General features: G+C 34.6%; 1 protein-coding gene across 3 annotated transcripts in view; it reads left to right on the top strand.

Moving 5' to 3' along the window:
- The window catches only part of DACH1 (dachshund family transcription factor 1), a 485967-nt gene that overhangs the window by 335277 nt on the left and 128128 nt on the right, over positions 1–22562 (top strand). For all 3 annotated transcript variants that reach the window (XM_049853405.1, XM_049853407.1, XM_049853406.1), the window contains 2 exons: positions 8046–8181; positions 12350–12484. In XM_049853405.1, the coding sequence (XP_049709362.1) occupies positions 8046–8181; positions 12350–12484 (271 nt within the window). The remainder of the gene's footprint in view (positions 1–8045; positions 8182–12349; positions 12485–22562) is intronic.

Raw genomic sequence — 22562 nt, 5'->3', positions numbered from 1 at the left:
CTTTTAATTCAGGATTTTTGTGGTTTATAGTGCAGTAGTATAGATAAACAAGGGTTTTTAATATGCTTTTTTTTAGATTTCATTTTTCTCAGGATAATACAGAATTACTTTTGAGAAATTTTTCTACATTTCTGAATAAACATCTTTCTCCTATGCCACATTACATGGTTGTTTGATAACTGGGAACATGATTTAAATTTGTTAACCTTCTCTGCTGTACTGGTATATGTAGGTGTGTGTATGTGTACACTTGTGTGTGTGTGTGTGTGTGTGATAGAGAGAGAGCACGAGAAGGGGCATGGGAGGAAGGGTGAGAGAGAAACAGAAAGTGAGAAAGATTTAATGACATTCTCCTTATTTAAAGAAGTTAAACTTTGAACAAATCATTTGAAAATACAAGTTATGAATTTTTTATTCTACACTTTTTTTTTTTCAAAGCAGACCCTTAGTATTATATCAATAAGCAGGACTTTACTTACATGAAGTTTAAAATGTGAAAATGATTGTAAAAGCTGGAATCAGAGTGACCTGATTCTCAAATCTTAGAGCAATTAAATAATATCATAAACCTCATGTTTGGTTTTAGTTACAGAATAGTTTATTCTTGGGAGAAAAATAAATAACCTAAGATCTGTGCATTACATTTAGACATGAAATTTTTTTTCACACAAAAGTTTATGTAACTTTTACTTGGATTTAGCAAAATAGAGTATGTTCTTACTATGTTTAATATAGGTAGTGATATTAAACATGAAAAGAAGATGCCAAGAAGAAAAACTAGTAAAACACAGCCACAACAACATACTGAAAGACATCGAATATGTTTAAATCTATGAGTTTATAATAATACTAATACTAAAAATATTAGCTAGTTCTTTGGAAAATTCTAGGGGAAAAAATGATAAATAAAGGGAAGTAATCAAACATTTTCCTAAATTTCCCACACAAATTGTATCTCAGGATAACCAAATAATTCATGAGAGATTCTCTCTTTATAGGAGTCTTCCAGCTAATATATGAGTAAGGAATGATATATTTAAACTATCACCAAACTGCAAGTTCCAATGAAGTGATGAACGTAGGCCATGATCATCAATGGTGGTTGGCATCGTAAACTCAATAAGGCAAACATTATGTCTCCTGAGGGAAGCATGCAACACCATCTATGAAGTATTCTTACCCCCAAAATCAACTTGAATAAACTTAATCAAGTCTTCAGATCTTACTACACTGGACAATTCAGGAAACAGAAGAACACAGAGAGTGAAAGAGACATCAAGGGAACTGTAGATGAAAGACTCATAGTGGCAAATGCCATACTATGTAAGCACTTAGCTTCAAACATTTGCCATACACAGAGAGAGTGATGGCCATTAATGGCACTTCTGGCCGCAGTTAAACCTACCTGCTCTCCTTGTTCTACTCCTCACTATCTCTACTTCCTCTTCCCTTGGCTTTTGGAAAGGAAGCCCTATCTTTTAATTAAAATTAAAAAAAAAAAAAAAGCAACGATTGCCATCAAGTCATTTCCAACTCATAGGGACCCTATAGGACAGAGCAGAACTGCCCGCATAAAGGTTTCCAAAGAGCGCCTGGTGGATTTGAACTGCTGACCTTTTGGTTAGCAGCTGAACACTTAACCACTAAGATAAACAAACAAAAAACGAAACCCGGTGCTGTCAACTTCGACTGACAGTGGCCCTACAGGGCAGAATAGAACAACCGTATAGAGTTTCCAGTGAGTACCTGGTGGATTTGAATTGCTGATCTTTTGGCTAGCAGCCGTAGCTCTAAACCACTATGCCACCAGGGTTTCCTACGACTAAGATAGTAAACCAATACCAAACCAAACCCAGTGCCATCAAGTCGATGCCGACTCATAGCAACCCTATAGGACAGAGCAGAACAGCCTCATGGAGTTTCCAAGGAGTGCCTGGCGAATTCAAACTGCTGACCCTTTGGGTAGCACCCGTAGCACTTAAGCACTAGCCACCAGCGTTTCCGACTAAGATAGTAGTATCTGCTATTACACAGGGTTGAATCCTAATGTGTGAATCAAGAACGTATTTTGCTGTTTAAAATACCTCTAGGACTTTATATCACCGAAGAGTAAACTGAAAAGTGATAAGGCTGCTTGAATTTTCGTCAGAGATGGAAAAACCAGTCCCCCACCACCAATGAATACATTTAAAGGGATAGTGAGAGAATAAAGATGTTGAGGATTATATCTGTGGGTCCTACCAGTTTCACAATTATTAGCAAAATTGAATATATCTTGAGTTCCATCATCGAGACCAATAAACCTAAGTAAATATTCCTTTGAGCCTCAGGTTAGAAGTTTCAGTGATGGAGTTCAGATGACGGCTGCCTAGTCTTCCACCAGATGTGAAACATTAAGATTTTTTACTATGTCTTTTAGAAATCCTTTTTTTTTTTAATTTTAGCATTTTTCTCAATTCCAGAATGTCAGTCTCTGCTATTTATCTTCTCTGTGCTTTTTTCCAGAGCATGGGAGCTTGAATATCGCATTCTGGATTTCACTAACAACAGTTGTCAGTTTATAATATATGCTTTGTGGGGGAAAGGTTATTTGTCAGTTTGCTAACTTATATATAATGAGAACCTAGAACCCTGCCAGGTGCATATTATGTGTTCAGTAAATGGTTGTTAAATGAATGAAAGTAAGTCTGAGTTGTCTTAAAACTCAGAAGCCCTGGCTATATAAATAAGATCCTGGTCAAATTCCTTGATTTTGTAAGTTAAGAATTATATATTAAGACAACTTATTTAATTAATGTTAGAAATAGCTGTCTCTTTTCTTCCATGTCATATCAAATTAGGAAATCTCTAACTGAAAAAAATTACAAAAATGGAAAGAATATAAAGTACAGCAAAATAAAGTTAAAATAATCCTGTGTAGAAATGAGTTGTAATTATTTATGCTCACTCTTAGAATATGTTTTTTGCTGATAAAATATAACATGTTTTTTGTGTGTGGTACAGAAGAGGAAGCTGAACAAATTTTTTTTAAAACCTTTAATTAATCACATGTATGTCTCATTGAACATTTTTGACTTTTTATTTTAGAATTTTAGTGTACATTGTTTTTGAATTCCACCTTTGATTCTAAATGATCCTAAAGACCAATCCTTCTTTTTTCACCCAGAAGAAATAAATTCAGTTTTTCCTTGATTGTTATTCTATTATCATTAGTTTATTAGTATGACCATTCTTTTTTTTTATTTTAGCCAGAGAGTATTCCTTTTAAATTTTCATTTATTATTGTGGCTAGTTTTATAAAGATGGAACATTGCAAAAGATTGTGTTTTATTGATTTGCGGAGTTATGATACAGGACTATAAAGCGGCGTGTTGAAGTATTAAATTAAATGTTCTTCTTCTCTGTCCTACTTCAGGCCCATCCTGGAGGTGAAAGGGCATTGAAATGATAAATCCAGTTTACATAGTTTCCCTGTAGACATTGAACTGCTTCTTTCTTATTATGTCTGAATAAAACTCATTATCTGTTTTGTTTCAGTAATAATTATGAGATTCTCTCCTAAGCAATTCTTTACTGTTGCCATTATTCTTCATCTTATAGCATACTCTGGAAAGGCAAGCATATAAATGTGATAAAAGAATTAAGCTGTTGAAATAAATTAATTTATTGTGCAACAATGTATTCAAATCTTACTTGCTCAATGGATTTTACTTTAATGAAATTCTCCAAAGAACAATACATCATGTTCCAAAGATTGAAATTATACATTTAGTGAAGTGACTGAATATGTTGTCTCAATTTATAAAAGTTTCAGTTGAATACTGAAGCTTTTAAATCATAAAAATTTGCATACATTAAAATATGTTCTTTAAATAAAAGTATTAAATATTGTACTTACATCCTTTGTTCTTAGATACATACTACAATTAGAGTAAAAAGTAAGCTAAAGAGAAATTAAACATTGTAATTTTACCTCTATTTTCTGAGCCTTAAAATTATGCTTTTAAAATGCATTTTACATTAAGATTGTAATCATTTATTTATTTAATCTAGTTTATTTAGTTTATTATGTGATCTTCAGAACATTTTGAATGTTTAAATAAAGGAATGAGTAAATGCTTGAATGAAAGGAATCGTCAAAAAAGCTTTGACAAATGTATTGACTAATGAAACTTTTTTTGTACTTACATAGAAATTGTTCAAATAAACAAGGAATTGCTTTTAATGACATGGCCATTGATGCTAGAATTTTATGCATTAAATATTTAAGTATTTTATGAGTTTAAATCTCAGGGAAAAAAAATCAAGTTCTCATGCTTTCCATTGGCACAACTAAGAAATCCATTTATGACAGGAAATACAGATTTGCAAAATGATTTTGGAGGAATTGATCTATTTCAAGATTGTACTTTATCTGTGTTCAACCAAACATGTACCATTACAAATATGGTCACTGACATTACTATGAAGAGGAATATTAAAATGTATTCATAGATTAAAATTGATATGAGTGACTTTATAGAACTGTTAATTGAGAAAATTTTTATATAAATTATAGCAATAGTCTTTCTCAAATAAATACCCTGTATTTATGCATAATCCAGGTGTTACAGTTAGATGTATTGGATTAATGAACTGTGTGCCTCTTTATCAAAATTTCAAGAAATCAAGGTTAAACCCTTTATAAGTGTTTCTCTGGTCATGCACACAGCTAGCTACAAAATCTTCTACAGCAGACCTTGTTAATACATTCACACAGGTTATAAAGGGTTTTACAAACCCATACTCTACAAATGTGCACATATAACAAAAGAAATATGAAATCCAATTCCTGAATGCTATGCAGGCCAAGACTGTCATTTGATTTGCCATTGCCAAAACTTGTTACGAGCCTTGTTTGAAACTGCCTCACATATGTGGGGTTGCCGTGAGTTGAAGTCAACTCACAGTTTAAGGTAAAGGTGAACATTAAGAAAAGAAAAAAGATCTATATAAAAAAGATCTATATTCCTAGGTGCTTTTAAATTATAATTAGAAAATAGGAATAACTTTTGGCATCCAGATGTGGATTCTCTGTTCTTTTAAATCATGTATTTGTTGGTTTCTTAAAAATTTAGTTCATTTGTTTGCTGTGTGGACTAGTGAAATTAGACATTTTAGAAGCATAACATGTTTGATTTATTTAGTTTGGAAAAATAACGTTGATGGTACATTTTTATTTTCTGGGCTTTTTTCTTGTCCTTTACAGAAGCCAATCCACACGTTTTAGACCAGTCTGAAAGCTCCTAAAGTTCAAGTGTCTTTAAACAAGACTTTGATATGCATTGCAACTTTTGATAGTAGAATTTAGTTGAAGTTTTTTATTCATTTATTTTTAATCTTTACAATTGTCCAGGCATGGGCCAGTAATATGAAACTTGCCTGCAAAAATGGAGGGTGGTGAGAGACTGAAGAAAGAGGCAGGCAGCTCCAGGGTGGCAGCAAAGAAGCTTATTAGGGAAACTTAGAGATGATGCAAGTCCTGGGTGTCTGCAAGACCAAAGCAGATCTCTGTAACTTCAGTGGAAGGACAGAGGTTTTATAGCAGCAGTGAACGGTAGTGGCTACATGCCAGGGACTTACATAAAGATGACTAAGCAAGCCGTAGTGAACTAGCAGACCACATGAGGGCACTTATAGTTGGCCTTGCAAAGCCTGTTTCCCCTTCAGTCCACCCCTTGAGTCGGCTTTTACAATCTGGTGTGCTCCCTCTCTTGCGCCACATTTTGGGAGACCCCATTCCCTCCCTGCTGGGAACAGATACAGAAGTGGGGTTGGCCGGGTGCTGTGTGGTGCCTGGGCATGTGTAAGAGACAGAGAAAGTTAATATGTGCCCAAAACATGGGGAAGGCTTCTCTGATAAGGAGGAGGAACCAAGAGAGGGTGACTCAATTCCCAGCCTCCTTATCAAAGAATGTAAACCTTGGTCGCATAGTGGTTAAGAGCTATCTATGGCTGCTGACCAAAAGGTGGGCAGTTTGAATCTACCATGTGCTCCTTGGAAACCTTATGGGGCAGTTGTACTCTGTCCTATAGTGTTGCCATGAGATGGAATTGACTTGACAGCAATTTGTTTGTTTGTTTTGGTTTTATCAGAGAATGCTCTGGGATTAAGGCTTTTACTTAGGCACCCAAATGGGAGGCATAGAGGCCGATCACTCTTCCAGTAACAATATCGTTTGATCTTTTGTCATGGACTTTCTTATAGGAGTACTTTTTATTCCATAGAATATATATTGGGAATTCCTTTTATGCTACAAATGTTGGAAGAGATCCTTGTCTTTTTTTTGGGGGGGGGGGTATGTTTTTAATTTTTCATTGTGCTCTTTAAAAATGGAGCTTCGGCATATTTATTGAATCTGTTTACCAATAATGCACAAGGTTGCGAAATTAAATGGGAATGAGACAAGCTAGGGCAGTGGTGCTCAATCTTGGAAGTACATTAGAACCACCTCTGGGGAGCCTTTCAAACCTACTGATGCCTGGGCTCCACTTCTGACCCAGTAAACCAGAATCTATGGGAGTGGTGACTAGGCACAGGTGTATTTAAGAGCATCGTGTGTTTGGAGGGATCATGAATTCTCACTGGACTAGTGGGACCCCTGCAACCAAAGACATTACTCCTAATCACTGGTAGTATGAAGCTTTAAGCCTTATCTTTTTTGCTCCTCATTAAATTAGTCGTTGATATATTGACATTAGCCTCTTACTGAAATTCAGTTCTGAGAGTCGATTCTGTTTCTTTACTTATCTATGCCAACTGGGTAAATGCAACTGAATTTACAAAAAAAAAGGTATTAATCGACCAATTATTTTTAGAATTTGTTAATTTTTTAAAAAGTCTATTGTTTTAATATTTGCACCTTTACATCCTAACAAGGAATAATGTTTACTTCTAAATATTTATTCATTATTGAAGAGATGGGTATTCAAGGCCTGTCTGTGAATGGAACCCAGGTGTCACAGTGGTTAAGCGCTATGGCTACTAACCAAACGGTTGGCCGCTCAAATCCACCAGCAGCTCCTTGGAAATCCTATGGGGCAGTTCTACTCTATCATATAGGGTCACTAAGAGTCAGAATCAACTTGACAGCGAGTTCGAGTATTTTATGTCTGTGAATATCTGAAAGTATAGATACCTTGTTGCACAAAGTAGAAAATGTTCATTTGTGGGCACCTAGTTTCTTAAACTGTAAGTTCATTTATAAGAGCTCAGTGGAGGAATTTATACAATATGAATGCATATTGATCGAACGGAGAAGGTACAGAGTTTAGCCAGAGGAGGAAGTATAGAGTGAGAGCTGAATGTAACGTAGACAGTATCAGGATATAGGATAACAAATTTCCCTGGGACACAACTAATGCATACTTCATGATTTTTTCCTAACTCATTTGTGTGGTTAAATTGGAACTTGAGGTAGGTAAGTAGTCTGAAAATTATTAGAATTAAAGAAAATTATTGAAATGTTAAATAATAATGGATTTCTGTGATACTTTAAAATGTGACCGTCTGAGGGTGTCCAGAGCGGTTCCATGATGAAATAGCTGTTAACAGTTCCTCTGGTGTTATTATTATGGTCTGTCACGTTAATAATTTGAATGCTAAACGATCCTTAGACACTTGCTGAAACAATAGAATATATTTAAAGGTTTCTTTAAATTGATGATTATCTAGAATTGAAACTTGCTTTGTTATGTTAATTTGTTGTTCAATGGGTCCTAATTTGGAGATTTTTGGTTATTGTCTTTGGCCTCACTTTTTCACGAAATAGTGGATTCATGTTTGCTATTCCTACGGTGATGATTACCTACAGAACCATCGCCTCCTAAGTAGTCTTTCTCTTCTTTGTCTGGCTTTGTTCAAGATAAAAGGTGTCTTTTAATACTAATGTGGTTATTTTTCTTCACATTTCCATAGTATTAAGAAAAATCAGCATTCATTGAGTAATGATCAATGTATTTACGTCTTTTCTCCCCGGCCCTGCCCTGCCCCGGTGGCGATGTAGGAGCGAGTTCCCGACAGCCCGTCCCCTGCCCCCTCTCTGGAGGAGGGCCGCAGGCCTGGCAGTCACCCATCCTCGCATCGCAGCAGCAGCGTGTCCAGCTCCCCTGCACGGACCGAGAGCTCTTCTGACAGAATCCGTAGGTCTCATACTTTTACTTGTCACCATTTTAAACTTTATTAGGTGCAGCTGGCTTTTCTAATCAAAATGCCCTCATTCCAAATAGATCTCAGATGTATTATGTTCTGAAGCTCCGTAGCAATAGCCATCTCTCAAAATTATGTTTCCTGGTTTGTACTATCATGAGGCATGATACTACATGAACAGGTTCTGATAGAAACTCCCTCTTTGATGCCACACATAAAGACTTGAGCTATGAAGCTGTTACAGAAGTAAGTAACCTTCTAGATTAGTTTCTGAAGTAAACATCTCGAACTCTCAAATGTCTAGTGTCTGAGTACGCTGTTACGGATTATTCAATTTCATTCCTACAGTTTCACCTCTGCCATTTCCAAAATCCACTGATTTTTAAAATTCATTTTTGCATTGAAGGATATCCATAAATAGGAATAAAATAAATAAAATTCAAAACAATGGATTTACTTTCATATTTCTTAGTCATTTAGATGATCAGTGGATTGAAGAATTTAAAACATTGGCTAAACTTTAGGATTGGAATACGTAGCAGTCAATAATACTTATTATTTTCATATGTTAATATTTTTAAGTAGGGCTTTATTATATTTCATGATAACACTTTCAGAATATTTAATCTTAATACTCTTGGCAAAGGAAATTGATGGTAAAGTTAAAATTCCATTCAATCAACTGGTTATTTTGTGTCTGTGACAAGAGTCTCAGATTGTTTTTTCAATAAAATTAATATAAAGTAAATATCTTGGTTGATGAAACCAATGTTTAGTGTATCCTTTCCAGGTTTAGTTATTATTTTATGAAATCATATTTATAGTATAAACGTTATCTTTTTTCACAAAATTTATTAGAGTTATTTGCTTGTGAAGATATTTTTATAAAAGGAAGAATATTTCCTAAAATGTGTCTTCATAAGTTACAAAGGAATATTTGGATAAAGTAGAACTCATTAGCCTGGAAGCTGTTGGGGCTAAATATTAGATTGAATTGTATCAAACTGAAATTTTTAAAATAATTAAAAAATTGTCAATTATTGGCAACTTTTTTTTCTATAGTTCAACATAATATTAAATAGAAATAAATAAATATAAATACAAATTTAAATATAAACATTAAATACAAATACCTATCTAAAATATATTTCTCTAATTTTGTAAGTGCTTATAGTAACTGTTGGAGCCCTGGTGGTGCAGTGGTAAAGAGTTTGGTTGCTAACTAAAAGGTCAGCAGTTCAAATCCACCAGCAACTCCTTGGAAACCCCATGGTGCAGTTCTACTCTGTCCTACAGGTTGGCTATGAGTTAGAATCAACTCAACCGCAACGGTTATAGTAACTGTTTATTCATAAAAATAGATATATCATTTGATAGACATTACTAAACAAATAATAACTCCTAAGACTGGAGAATAAAATCTTTTCTCTATGCTTTTATGCTATGCTGACACTAAAATCAGAAATTTAATATGAATATTGGCTACATTTCTAATGCTTTTTCTAAGTCCTTCTCATTGGAAAACATACTGTCCTTCTAGAGAAATAAAACTATCATTTTTTTCATAATACTTAAAATGAGCATAATATTTAAATAGAAATTTAAATGGACAAATAATGGAAGGTTTGAACACACTTTGTTATACATCTAGGTAATTTTGTTAATGATTTATTCTTTTTTAACCATTATAGACACAAAGAAGAAAATTTTGCATGCTTAAACTACCATAATTGTTCAAATGAATATACACACATACATACATACATACATACATACATACATACATGCAAATGCATACATACCGGTTGCCGTTAAGTTGATTCTGACTCATAGCAACCATAAAGGACGGAGTAGAACTGCCCCAAAGGGCTTCCAAGGCTGTATGTAATCTTTACGGAAGAAGACTGCCATATCTTTCTCCGGTGGAGCAACTGGTGAGTTTGAACTGCCAACGTTTTGGCTAGCAGATGAGTGCTTAACCACTGTACCACAGAGCTCCTTTTGTATACATACATACACATATATGTGTATATTTGTTTTTTAACATGTTATTTTAAATTTATTTTAGACTAACAGAAAAGTTTCAAAACTAATACAAAAAGTCTTGTATACTTGTCACCCAGATCCCCTCCCAATTGCTCAATCTATCAAACTTTCTGCGAGACACAGCTCTACAAAGCCATAATACACCCTTACCAATTTGGCTTTTAGTTCTCTCTGACTCATGGAGACCCCATGTGTGTGAGAGCAGAACTGTGCTCTGTAGAGTTTTCAATGGCTGATTTTTCAGAATTAGATCTCCAGGCCTTTCTTCCAAGGTACCTCTGGGTGGACTCAAACTTCCACCTTTCAGTTAGCAGCCAAACGTATTAACATTTGCACTGCTCAGGGATTCCAATACCCCCCAGTTAGTTCCCCCACAATAGACATAATGCCTCAAATACTTCATTATTTACCTCAAATACGTCATTGTTTATTTTCTACAAAAAATTCTTTCTCTTACATGTCCATAGACTGCGCTACAATTAAAATCAGGAAATTAACATTATTATAGGACTTTTACCTAAATTTACAGACCTTATTCAAATTTCGCTAATTATCCCACGGGTGATGTTTACAGCAAGAGATTTTTCTTCCCTGGTCCAGAACCAATCCAGGATCACCGACATACCCCTTAGTCTCCTTTAATCTGCAACAGTTCTGCAGACATTTTTGTCTTTCAGGATCTCAACTTTTGTGAAGAGTACAGGCCATTTATTTTGTAGAATATCCTTCAGTTTGGGTTTTATGATTTTTTTAAATTATTAAACTTAGGTTATACATATTTGGTAGGAATCACATAGATATGATAGCATGTTCTCAGTAAATTGTTTCAGGAGGCATATGATAGTTCTTCAGCACTGGTGATGTTAACTTTATCACTTGGTTAAGGTATGTCTGCCAGGTTTCTCCACTGTGAAGTTACTTTAAAAAAAAAATTACCTGTGTAGTTAGCATATTATGGAGAGACATTTTAAGACTACGTAAATATTCTGTTCTTCATCAAACTTTCACTCACTGATTTTAGAACCTCCCATTGTTTTTTTTTTTTTCATTGATGATCCTTCCCTGAAACAATTACTACTATGGTGGTTGCCAAATAGTAATCCTTAATATATTATGATAAATTTAAAATTTCTATTTTCCAGAGAAAGTTGTTTTATGAAATGATTCTTCTTAAATTTTTGTACAAAACCAAGATAACCCACTGAAACCTGTTGTCTCTGAGTTCATTCTGACTCACAGTGACCCTATAGGACAGAGTAGAACTGCTCCATAAGATTTCCAAGGAGTGCCTGGTGGATTTGAACTGTTGACCATTTGGTTAGCAGCTGAGCTCTTAACCTCCACGCTACCAGGGCTCCAAAACCCTGGGCAATTTACTGAGTAAATATATTTATTGCACTGTGAATAACATAAGGGTATTTTCATCATGTCTCATTTCAATGCAGACAGATTATTATTTATAGTTTATGGAAGCAATTTTTTTTTATTCTTTCAACCATTTAACAGATATTAGTTGGGCACTTTCATTTTCAAGGTTAAGTTTAAAACCTATTTCTAAAGTCATACTTTAATATCTATGAAACTTTGTATTTTATTGACTAGAATAGAATATTGAAATAGTGATTTTATTGTCTTAACTTGTGGCATATCTGACAACTTTGAAAACTCTATTTGTCCTCTATGGCCACTAAACTATTATTTTTTAAATTTTTTAACATCATAGTGTTAAAGAGCATTCTAATGTTAATATTAGATTCTTGCAGGATTAAGGAAGGTTATATAGTAGGGAGAGAATCGGGCTCACTAGATTTAAACTTGGATACTTCATTGATAGTGATCATCGTGGTTTGGCCATTCAAATGTATTCCAGATATATTTTTTTAATGGCATTTTTGGGGAAATAAACATAAGATGAATGGTTACACTTACAATATTTTTCTGCTTATCATCAGAAAGTACCATGGTTGTCTTGTCTCACAATATATTTTTTGAGATAGTTGTAAAGTTAGACCATTGTATTTTATTTACTCTCGAGTCAGAAAGAGTTTGATTTATTTCTTTGAACATTGTGTGTTACGGTATTTTTGTGTTCTTTTTTCTTTTCGGGCTTCACAGCTGTCCATCAGAATGGGTTGTCCATGAACCAGATGCTGATGGGTTTATCACCTAATGTACTCCCTGGCCCCAAAGAGGGAGACCTGGCTGGTCATGACATGGGACATGAGTCAAAAAGGATGCATATTGAAAAAGGTAAGATGTCATTACATGGCTTTGTTTTTCCTGTTCGATATATGAACTAGATATTAATTACAAAATAACATATATTTCTACATCGTGTAATAAGATAGCACATACACATTTAAAAAACCTACAATGTTAAGTAAAAATTAAGACTAACAAAAAACAGGCGTGCATGAAGATACACTGCTTTTCTCTTATACAACAGGTAGGTGACAATTTACCTTTTAATACATTAATAAAAGAAGGTAATTGTTGGGTAAAATTGTTATCTCTGAGTTCCCGAAAGTCTACTGTTTGTCTCTCTCGATGCCTTCGGGGCCAATTGTCATTACTTAGCATGATAAAAATAGAACAGCAAAAATATGGGAAGAATTATTGTAAGTCTTTTTTAGATTAAAAGACACATGGTCAGCAGATGATAAGAAAATAGAAGTAAATCTTACATAGCAATGTAGTTGTAGTTATTTCAAAAGTGTTATGTAACAAATAATAAATGATAGTTTTGCAAAACTATGAAAGCTTCTTATTTGTATCTCTTGTATCAGTTGAACCCATTTTCACAGGCAAAAGTGCACATATTTTATACTCTGTTTCATGAAGGAATTGAAATATTATTTTAGTATGCATATTAGAAATTCATGCCATTACATACAAATACATGTTTTCAAGTTATAAGTTTTGAACTGTGAAAATAAAAGCTCCTTTCATATCTTTTTCAATTTTAACTTCTTATTCCAAAATTATTTAATTAATAGTTTATTATTGTTTATTGGACACTAGATGCTCTTCTATATGCAAAATTATTTTAATTCTAAATAACTACATGATTTTAATAAATTTAAATATTATAGTAGCAAAGGTCTTCTTAAAGTAAATACACCCTTTTTCTTTCTTAACTCATGTCATAATCAAGGTCACCTTCACATGTTGATTAGATGTTAGAGATACAGAGCCAATTTTCTTTGGATGAACAATTCAATAACTTAATATTTTCAAATTTTATAAGTATAGATTGGGTACTTTGACTATTTTTTAGACATGAATATCAAATCATCAGTGTTATGAATAAGAATTACTCCTTTGGAAAGCATACTTATACCAAAGACACAATAACTCAACCGTCAGAAAGGGAAATAAATAGAATAATAGCACCAAGGCCCATATAACCTGAATTGGATATTTAAATAATTAATCATGCAGAGAAATAATTAGGAAGAGACTAAGTTAGTAAGGACCAATGCCTTTTTTTTTTTTGCCAATAAACACTATTCATACACACAAAAATACTTATATAAAATATTTCCTATTCAACATGGAAGTATCCTTACTGAGTCCCTTAGGAAAAAAGAATAAAGTATTTTAAGAAATCGTACTATCTACATTATGAACTGCCAATGAGAAAATGACAATGCCTTCTAGACGTTATCCATGGTAAAATCTAGGCATAATTGAGAAATAGCAGCATTAAGGCAACTTTCTAATTATATATCTTGAAATTTGATATCAAGTGTTACTGTACTAAAAAAAAAAAAAAAAACTAGGTAGGCTATATGCAGTACATCCCGGGGCCAGATGGTCTCTAAAGTTCTGATTCATTTTTTTTCCACAAGCTTTTCTTTAACAGTGAAGAAAAATATGTGTTAAATTTGTTGTGAATTATATACATTTTGACATATCCTTTTATCTTTAATCAAAAACTCATGTGCAGAGGTATTACGAAAATTAGTATAGTAAGAAAATATAAAGCTATATAAATGATGTACATTTCAAGTAATAACATTTCAATATAAGGTTAATTTTTTGGGTTGAGCAGCTCTTCTCCACCAGGGTTCTGCAGGAGAATAAAGCCCTACTGAAAATTATTAGAGTGACTTTTTTTCTGTTCTCGCCAGAATAACATATAGTACATCGATTCGAGATGAATAGGAAAGAAGTTAACTTATCATATACGATGGAATTCGGGGTATTGGGACTTAATTCTCTTTTGGAACCCTAGCAAAGAACAGTGGAGAGTGAAATGTAAAGTTCAGAGGTGGCAGTGAAGAGAACACCACCAAAGGCACAACTAATGACATGGTTGGAACCATGAATCTCACTAAAATTGTTTCAACAGAGGGTTTCTTCCCCATGCACCTTGCTGACTCTCCTGTCAACCTCAAGTTGATACATGATTTTCAAAACTTTGTCTTGTTTCATGACTCATGAATTCAGTTTATTCATTTATTATTATTTTGCCAACGGGGAACTTTTCCGGAAATACTATATTTGGTTGACCTAGGGGCTCCATTTCTGTTTTTTCCAAGCCCTTGCCCCAATAACATCATAGTATTTGCCTCGGTATTTGGAAGTTAGTTCTTCATTGGTCTTCTCGCACTACTGGACTGTAAATTCCTTGGAGTCATCTGCATGCTACATTTGTTTTATGCAGACTGAAAAAACAAACAAAAAAAACCCATTGCCCTTGAGTCGATTTCCACTCATAGCAACCCTAAAGGACAGAGTAGAACTGCCCCATAGGGTTTCCAAGGAGCACCTGGTGGATTCAAACTGCTGACCTTTTGGTTAGCAGCCATAGCTGTTAACCACTGTGCCACCAGGGTTTCCATTTTCCCAAACTAGGCAATCTATAAAATGTACACTGATCTGAACTGAATTACTGGAAGATTCTAAGCAATAGAGATTAGACTCTGTGAAGATTATACTCTTAAAGGGTTAATAGCAAGACAAAAGGTGCAAATATCTCACCTTTAGAAGGAACATTTATATGAAACATAGTAGAATGTTCTGAGCATGAATATACATAAAATCTTCCTGTATCACTAACGATACTTCTTATCACGTTGAAGTTTTCTAAATGGTTTTGCTGTCAGAACAAACACCTTGACCACATACCAACAGTTTCCTAATACTTCAATGTATATTTTATAAAGGAAAATAAGTTATTCTACTTAGGTATGTAAAACTATCATGGAACTCGTGATTTCATATTTAGTGAAGTAATCATGGAAATTGTAAGAGATCTTGATATTAGTATAATAAGTGTTTTGTTATATGTTGCTTTTCCACCTCTTTTTTTATCTATGATTCAACATACTGAATTAATAGTAAATATTCATGGCTTTCTAGATTCATAGAGTGTACTAAATTAAAAATTGTTTTCTTTCATGACTACATTTATCATGTACCTCCTGCTAGCCCTGTAACTTTCTTACTACACATATCTTTATTAAAACAAGTGACTTTATTTAGAAACGTTTGTAGAGAAATTAATTACATGTTTCTGTCATTTTAGGCTTGAACTTCTTGTATATATTTTGCTATCAACCACCTTAAATCATTCAAATGGCAATAATTTTAAGAAAACATTGATGCTTAAAATAGACACTAAGATTCATTTCTATGCTGAGAATCAGTGTGATCTAAAATCTTAATCATCAGTAACTTTTACACATTTGAAGATTTCCTGAATATTAAATAGCTATTGACTCCAGTCTATTAAAACAAAAATTTAAGTCACTTCATCAGCTGAATAGCCAGTAATTTTACAGGCATTGGAATTCAGAAATACTAAGTGCTGATTAATTTCAGAAACACTTTCATTTAAAAAACAAAACAAAACAAAAAAAGTTAATAAGTTTTGAGCCTAGGAAGAGTTTAATTACATTCAAAATACAAATATAAAAAAGAAGTTAGGACATCAAGAAATAATAGACTTACAGTATCGTATGAAGAGAAATGCCCTTAAGATTATGAACTTTGACTAAAATCAGGAGTTTGTCAAAGATATATGCTGAGGAAAACTGACACAGCACATAAAAAAAAAAAAAAAAAGGCTTAAAAAATCTGATGTCTTGACTTCTGACTTTCACTCAACATATTCCAAGTTCTCTAGAACTTTCTGGGTTTTAAAAACACTGCTGATCTTTTCCTTCAGTCTAAATATAGTGGAATATGCAATAATCATTAACATTGGAATTATATAAGTAGGCTCACTATTTCTTGTTGCTGTACTTCTCTATTTCTCCCCCACATATTTGTCCATGGATGCTAATTTATAGTGTTGCTCTCTCATGCATAATTTGCTTCTTGGTATTAAATTGTTGTCACTTTCAACAGATTTTGGAACATATTTCTTCCTTTGCATGTAACCTCATATGTACAAAATTTGTTATGGAATTTATCTCTTTTTGATTTACCAAAAATAAAAAAATATGATACAGATAAAAAAAAAATAGCTTCTTCCAGTTATAGAAAACTTGAGAGTTTATACTTGTGACTAACCTGTGAATACCTAATTTATGTTAGTGTTTCTCAGTCTGGGATTAAGTATTCCAAAACTATGTAATTGATTAGTAAATATTTACAGAAAGCCAGCTATGTAAAAGAAACTGTTACAAAAGAAGTTGAAAACGTCATCCAAAAAAAAACTGCCAACAGGAAAAAGCCCAGGATCAGATGTCTACACTGGAGAATTCTACCAAACATTTAGAGAAGAGTTGAAACCAATCTTACTCAATCTTTTCAAAAATACAGAAGAGGAAGAAACACTACTGAACTCTTTCTACGAAGCCAGCATAACCTGGATACCTAAACCAGGCAAAGGCATCACACACACACAAAAACAAATTACAGACCAGGATATCTTATGAACAAAGATGCAAAACTTTTCAGCAAAATTCTAGCCAACAGGCTTCAGTAACATATCAAAAAATCATTCACCATGATCAAGTGAGATTCATACCAGGATTACAGGGGTGGTTCAACACTAGAAAATCAACCAATGTAATCCATCATGTAAATAAAACAATGAAAAAGAATCATATGATCATATCAATTGATGCAGAAAAGGCATTGGATAAAATTCAACACACTTTCCTGATAAAAACTCTCAGCAAAATAGAAGTAGAGGGGAAATTTCTCAATATAATTAAGGGTAGATCTTGAAGTGTTCTTTTTGATGATGAATGCAACACCATTCCTCTTCAAGCTGTCATTCCTGACATAGTAGACTATGTGATTGTCATATTCAAAATGGCCAATACCAGTCCATTTCAGCTCACTGATGCCTAGGATATCGATGCTTATGTGTTCCATTTCATTTTTGATGATTTCTGATTTTCCTAGATTCATACTTGGTACATTCCAGGTTCCAATTATTACTGGATGTTTGCAGCTGTTTCTTCTCATTTTGAGTTGTGCCACGTCAAAAATGAAGGTCCCAAAAGCTTTACTCCAGCCATGTCATTAAGGTCAGCTCTACTTTGAGAAGGCAGCTCTTCTCAAGTCGTCTTTTGAGTGCCTTCCAACCTGGGGGGCTTATCTTCTGGCATTATATCAGACAGTGTTCCATTGCTATTCATAAGTTTCACTGGCTGATTCTTCCCAGAAGTAGACTGCCGGGTCCTTCTTCCTAGTCTGTCTTACTCTGGAAGCTCAGCTGAAACCTGTCCTCCATGGGTGACCCTGCTAGTATCTGAATACTGGTGGCATAGCTTCCAGCATCACAGCAACACACAAGCCCCCACAGTACAACAAACTGACAGACACGTGGGGGATGATTAAGGGTATATATGCAAAACTAAGAGTCAACATTATACGCAATGGAGAAAGGCTGAGAGCCTTACTTTTGAGAATGAGAATGAGACAAGAAGGCCCATTATCACCAATTTTATTCAACATTATGCTGGAAGTCGTAGCCAGAGCAGTAGGACAAGAAAGAGAAATAAAAGGTATCCAGATCAGATTAGGAAGAAGTAAAACTATTTCTGTTTGCAGATGACATGATCCTGTACATAGAAGAGCCTAAGATTCCACAAGAAAACTGCTGGAATTAATGGAATAATTTGGCAACATTGCAGGGCACAAGATCAACATATAAAAATCATTTGGGATCCTGTGCACTAACAAAGACTACTTCAAGAAAGAAACCAAGAAAACAATAGCATTTATAATAGCCCCTGAATTGTCAAAATACCTAGGTATTAACCTAACCAGGGACATAAAAGACTTATACAGTGAAAATTATAAAACACCACTACAAGAGACTAAAAGAGACCTACCTACATAAATGGAAAGACATTCCATGGACTGGAAAACTAAATATAGTCAAAATGTCAATTCTACTAAAGTGATCTATAGATACAATACAATCCCGATACAAATCCAACAACATTCTTTACTGAAATGGAAAAATTAATGACCAACTTCATGTGGAAAGGAAAGAAACCTCGAATAGCCAAAACAATAGTAAAGAAAAAGAAGAAAGCCTCACACTCCCCAATATCAAAACATAGCATACAGCCACTGTAATCAAAACTGCCTGGTAATGATTCAATGGTAGACACACAGACCAGAAGGACTGAACTGAGAATTCAGAATTAAACCTATCCATCGATGGACAACTGATTTTCAACAAGGGGTCAAAGTCGATTCAGTGGGGCAAAAACAATCTAATAAATGATGCTGGCAAAATGAATATCCACCTGCAGAAAAATGAAACAGGCCCATACCTCACACCATACACAAAAACTAACTCTAAATGGATCAAAGACCTAAATGTTCAACCTAAAACCATAAAATTCCTGGAAAAAAACATAGGGAGAGCACTCTGGGATCTAATTTAAAAAAAAAAAAAAAGGGTAATAAACATAAGAATGAATTCACGAATAAAAGAATAGATAGATGGGACCGCGTAAAAATTAAAACCTAATGCTCATCAAAGTATTTTATTAAAAGAGTAAATAGACAACCTACAGACTGGGAATAATCTTTGGAAACGAATTATCAGTAAGGGTATAAACTCTAAAATCTATGGAAAACTGCAACAACTCAACAACAAAAAGACAACCTAATCATAAAAAGAGCAAAGGACATGTATAAAACCGTCACCAAAGAGAACATCCAAGAACTAACAAACATGAAAAGATGTTCATGATCATTTCAAAACTACAATGCGATACCAAATGTGGAATGCAGCGAGCACTGCACAAAGTAAAAAAGAGTGTTTGATCACATGTGGATGGGTATAAGCATATTGGTATACAGGTAGGTACGTAGGTGAGAACAGGTAGAAGTATCTGTAAAACAAACAAAACCAAACCAGTTGCTGTTGGAGTCGTTTCTGACTCATAGAGACTCTATAGGACAGATTAGAACCACCCCATTGGGTTTCCAAGGAGTGACTGATGGATTCAAACTGTCGACATTTTGGTTAGCAGCCGTAGCTCTTAATGACTGTACCACCAGGGGTCCAGCAGTATCTATAAAAAAAATAGGTACATGTAAATACAAATAATGTGGGTGCGGACACATATATCCATTGAAGACACAAATATAGATACTCCACAGATATAGCCAAACATCTTCCAAGATTGTTTTTCTGGATATGACAGCTTAGGACCATAGTTTCTTGGGACACCTCAGTCAAATGGTGTAACACAGCTCACAAAAATCATGATCTTCATCCCGGCGAAATGCGTAGTGTCTGGAGTCTTAGAAGCTTGCTAACAGCCATCTAAGACACAACTAAGGGTCTCTACTCACCAGGAGAAAAACAGTAAGAAGGTAACGAAGGGCTCAGAGAAGAAACAAGTCTACATGAGCCACAACCTCTCCTACCCTGAAACCACAAGAACTATATGGTACTTGGCTGCAATCACTGACCGTTCAGACCGGGGTCACAACAGATGGTTCTGGATAGAAAGGGAGAAAAATGTGGAGCAAAACTCAAATTCTTACTAAAAAATAAAATGCGAATTGGAATAGTAGAGAACATAGGACTGCCTGAGACTATTGCCCTGAAACACTCTCTTAAACCTAGAACTGAGCCTGTCCCCTAAGATCACATTTAGCGAAATAACAGAGTGGCACACAAAATAAAGGATATTACTTGTAAGATCCTGCTGTACTTAAAAACCATCAGTATGAGACCAAAATGTCAACAATTACTCAAAACCAAAGCTGAGAAGGTAAGAGGGCATGGAAACTAGAGTACTGGAAATGGAGTAAACAGAACACAGCTAAAGAGAATGCTGACACTTTGTGATAAATGTAACTAGTATCACTGAACAATTTGTGCACAGATTGTCAAATGGGAACCTAACTTGCTGTGTAAACTTTCACCAAATCTCAATAAAATGTTTTTAAAAAAGTTGTTGAACTTAAGGCTGATGCTCTTTTTTTATTGTACTTTAGGTGAAGGTTTATAGAACAAACTAGTTTCTCATTACACAGTTATTAAGCATATTATTTTATGACATTGGTTAACAACCCCACTACATGTCAACACTCTCCCTTCTCAACCTTGTGTTCTCTATTTCCAGCTTTCCTGTCCCTTTTGCCTTCCAGTTCTTGCCCATGGGCTGATGTGCCCCTTTAGTCTCATTTTGTTTTGTGGGCCTGTCTAATTTTTGGATGAAGGGTGAACCTCAGGAGTGGCTTTATTTCTGAGCTAAAAGGGTGCCCGGGGGTCATCTCTCGAGGTTTCTCCAGTCTGTTAGGTCAGTAAGTCTGGTCCTTCTTTGTGAGTTAGAATTTTGTTCTACATTTTTTTTCTCCAGCTCTGTCTGGGACCCTCTATTGTGATCCCTGTCAGAGTAGTCAGTGGCAGTAGCTGGTCACCATCTAGTTGTACTGGACTCAGTCCAGTGGAGGCCGTAGTAGTTATGGTCCATTAGTCCTTTGTACTGATCTTTCCCTTGTGTCTTTAGTTTTCTTCATTCTCCCTTGCTCCTGAAGGGGTGAGACCAATAGAGTGTCTTAGATGGTACTCACAGGCTTTTAAGACCCCAGATGCTACTCTCCAAAGTAGAATGTAAAACATTTCCTTTATAAACTACCTTATGCCAGATGAGCTAGATGTTCCCCAAGACCATGGTCTCCACAGCCCTAAGCCCAGTTATTCGGTCTCTCAGGGAGTTTGGATGTGTCTATGGAGCTTTCATGACCTTGCCTTGGACAAGTTGTGCCGGCTTCCCCAGTATTTTGTACTGTCTTACCCTTCACCAAAGAAAAATAATCACCAAAGAAGGCTGATACTTTTAATTCCAGAATTCACATCACCTAACAATAATAAAGTTCTCTGGATCCCAGAGCTCTTTCTAAAGTAGATGACAGATTTCACATGCAGAGTCACAGGTCAGGTGATGCTTTCTCATGGCCCTGGTTTTATTATTTTATGAATTTTGTGTTGGAATGCAGAGCTTGTAGTAATACTTCAATGAGAATTTAAGAAAACTATTATAAGATTCATTTAACATTCCTGTAATGATGGACTACAAAATATTTGCTTTACTGTGTCTTTTCCCCTTTGTGACTTGCTGAACTGCTTGTCATACTAAACTTTCAAGTTTCTCAAACATCTTCTGTTCTTTCTCTAATAGCTTCTGTTTCCTTTCCTACCTGGAACATGTGTGTCTCCTCATAGTTATACTTGGCTCAAACTTCTTCAGGGCAGAGGCAATGTCTTATCTTTGTATACCCAACAGAGGGTGTGGCAGATAGTGTGTACCATTAATTTCTTTTTCCGAGTTAAATGAGATAATATATTTCTGAAGCGCTTGACCCAAATAACTATTCAATGGAGACCATTAGTGACATCAGAAATTAGCTACTGAGTATATGGCTTGATTTTATAGGTGGGAAAGTGAAGAAAAGTGTTTTTGTAGTTCTTTGAGAAAAGAAAAATCCATTCATTTGCAAAGTAAAAGTTATTTGGACTGCATTCAACACACTGGGAAAATTAAGTCTTTTATGGTTTTTCTCTGAGGAAAAGATATTTTATTTGACCACAGGTAAAAAAGTACTAAAATAAGTACATATTATTATTTATAATGTATCCAATACTAAATGCTCTTAAGTGTCTTCGATGTATAGCTCACAGAAATTATCACCAAATATTAACATGATTCAACTTTCTAAGTCTTCAAAAAGTAACTAAAACTTAAAGTTATAGAATATGTCCAGAGAAGAAATTAAGGTCTTAAATACACAGACATATGACTGTTATTTCTTTTCACAACATTTCAGTGCTAGAGGGACAAGGTGGGGTAGTCTGACCTTTATTGCTAACTACGTGGTAAGGATTAAT

The sequence above is a fragment of the Elephas maximus genome, chromosome 14 (assembly GCF_024166365.1).
Source record: "Elephas maximus indicus isolate mEleMax1 chromosome 14, mEleMax1 primary haplotype, whole genome shotgun sequence".
NCBI classification, from domain to species: Eukaryota; Metazoa; Chordata; class Mammalia; order Proboscidea; family Elephantidae; genus Elephas; species Elephas maximus.
This window is presented reverse-complemented; position numbering and strand designations above follow the sequence as displayed.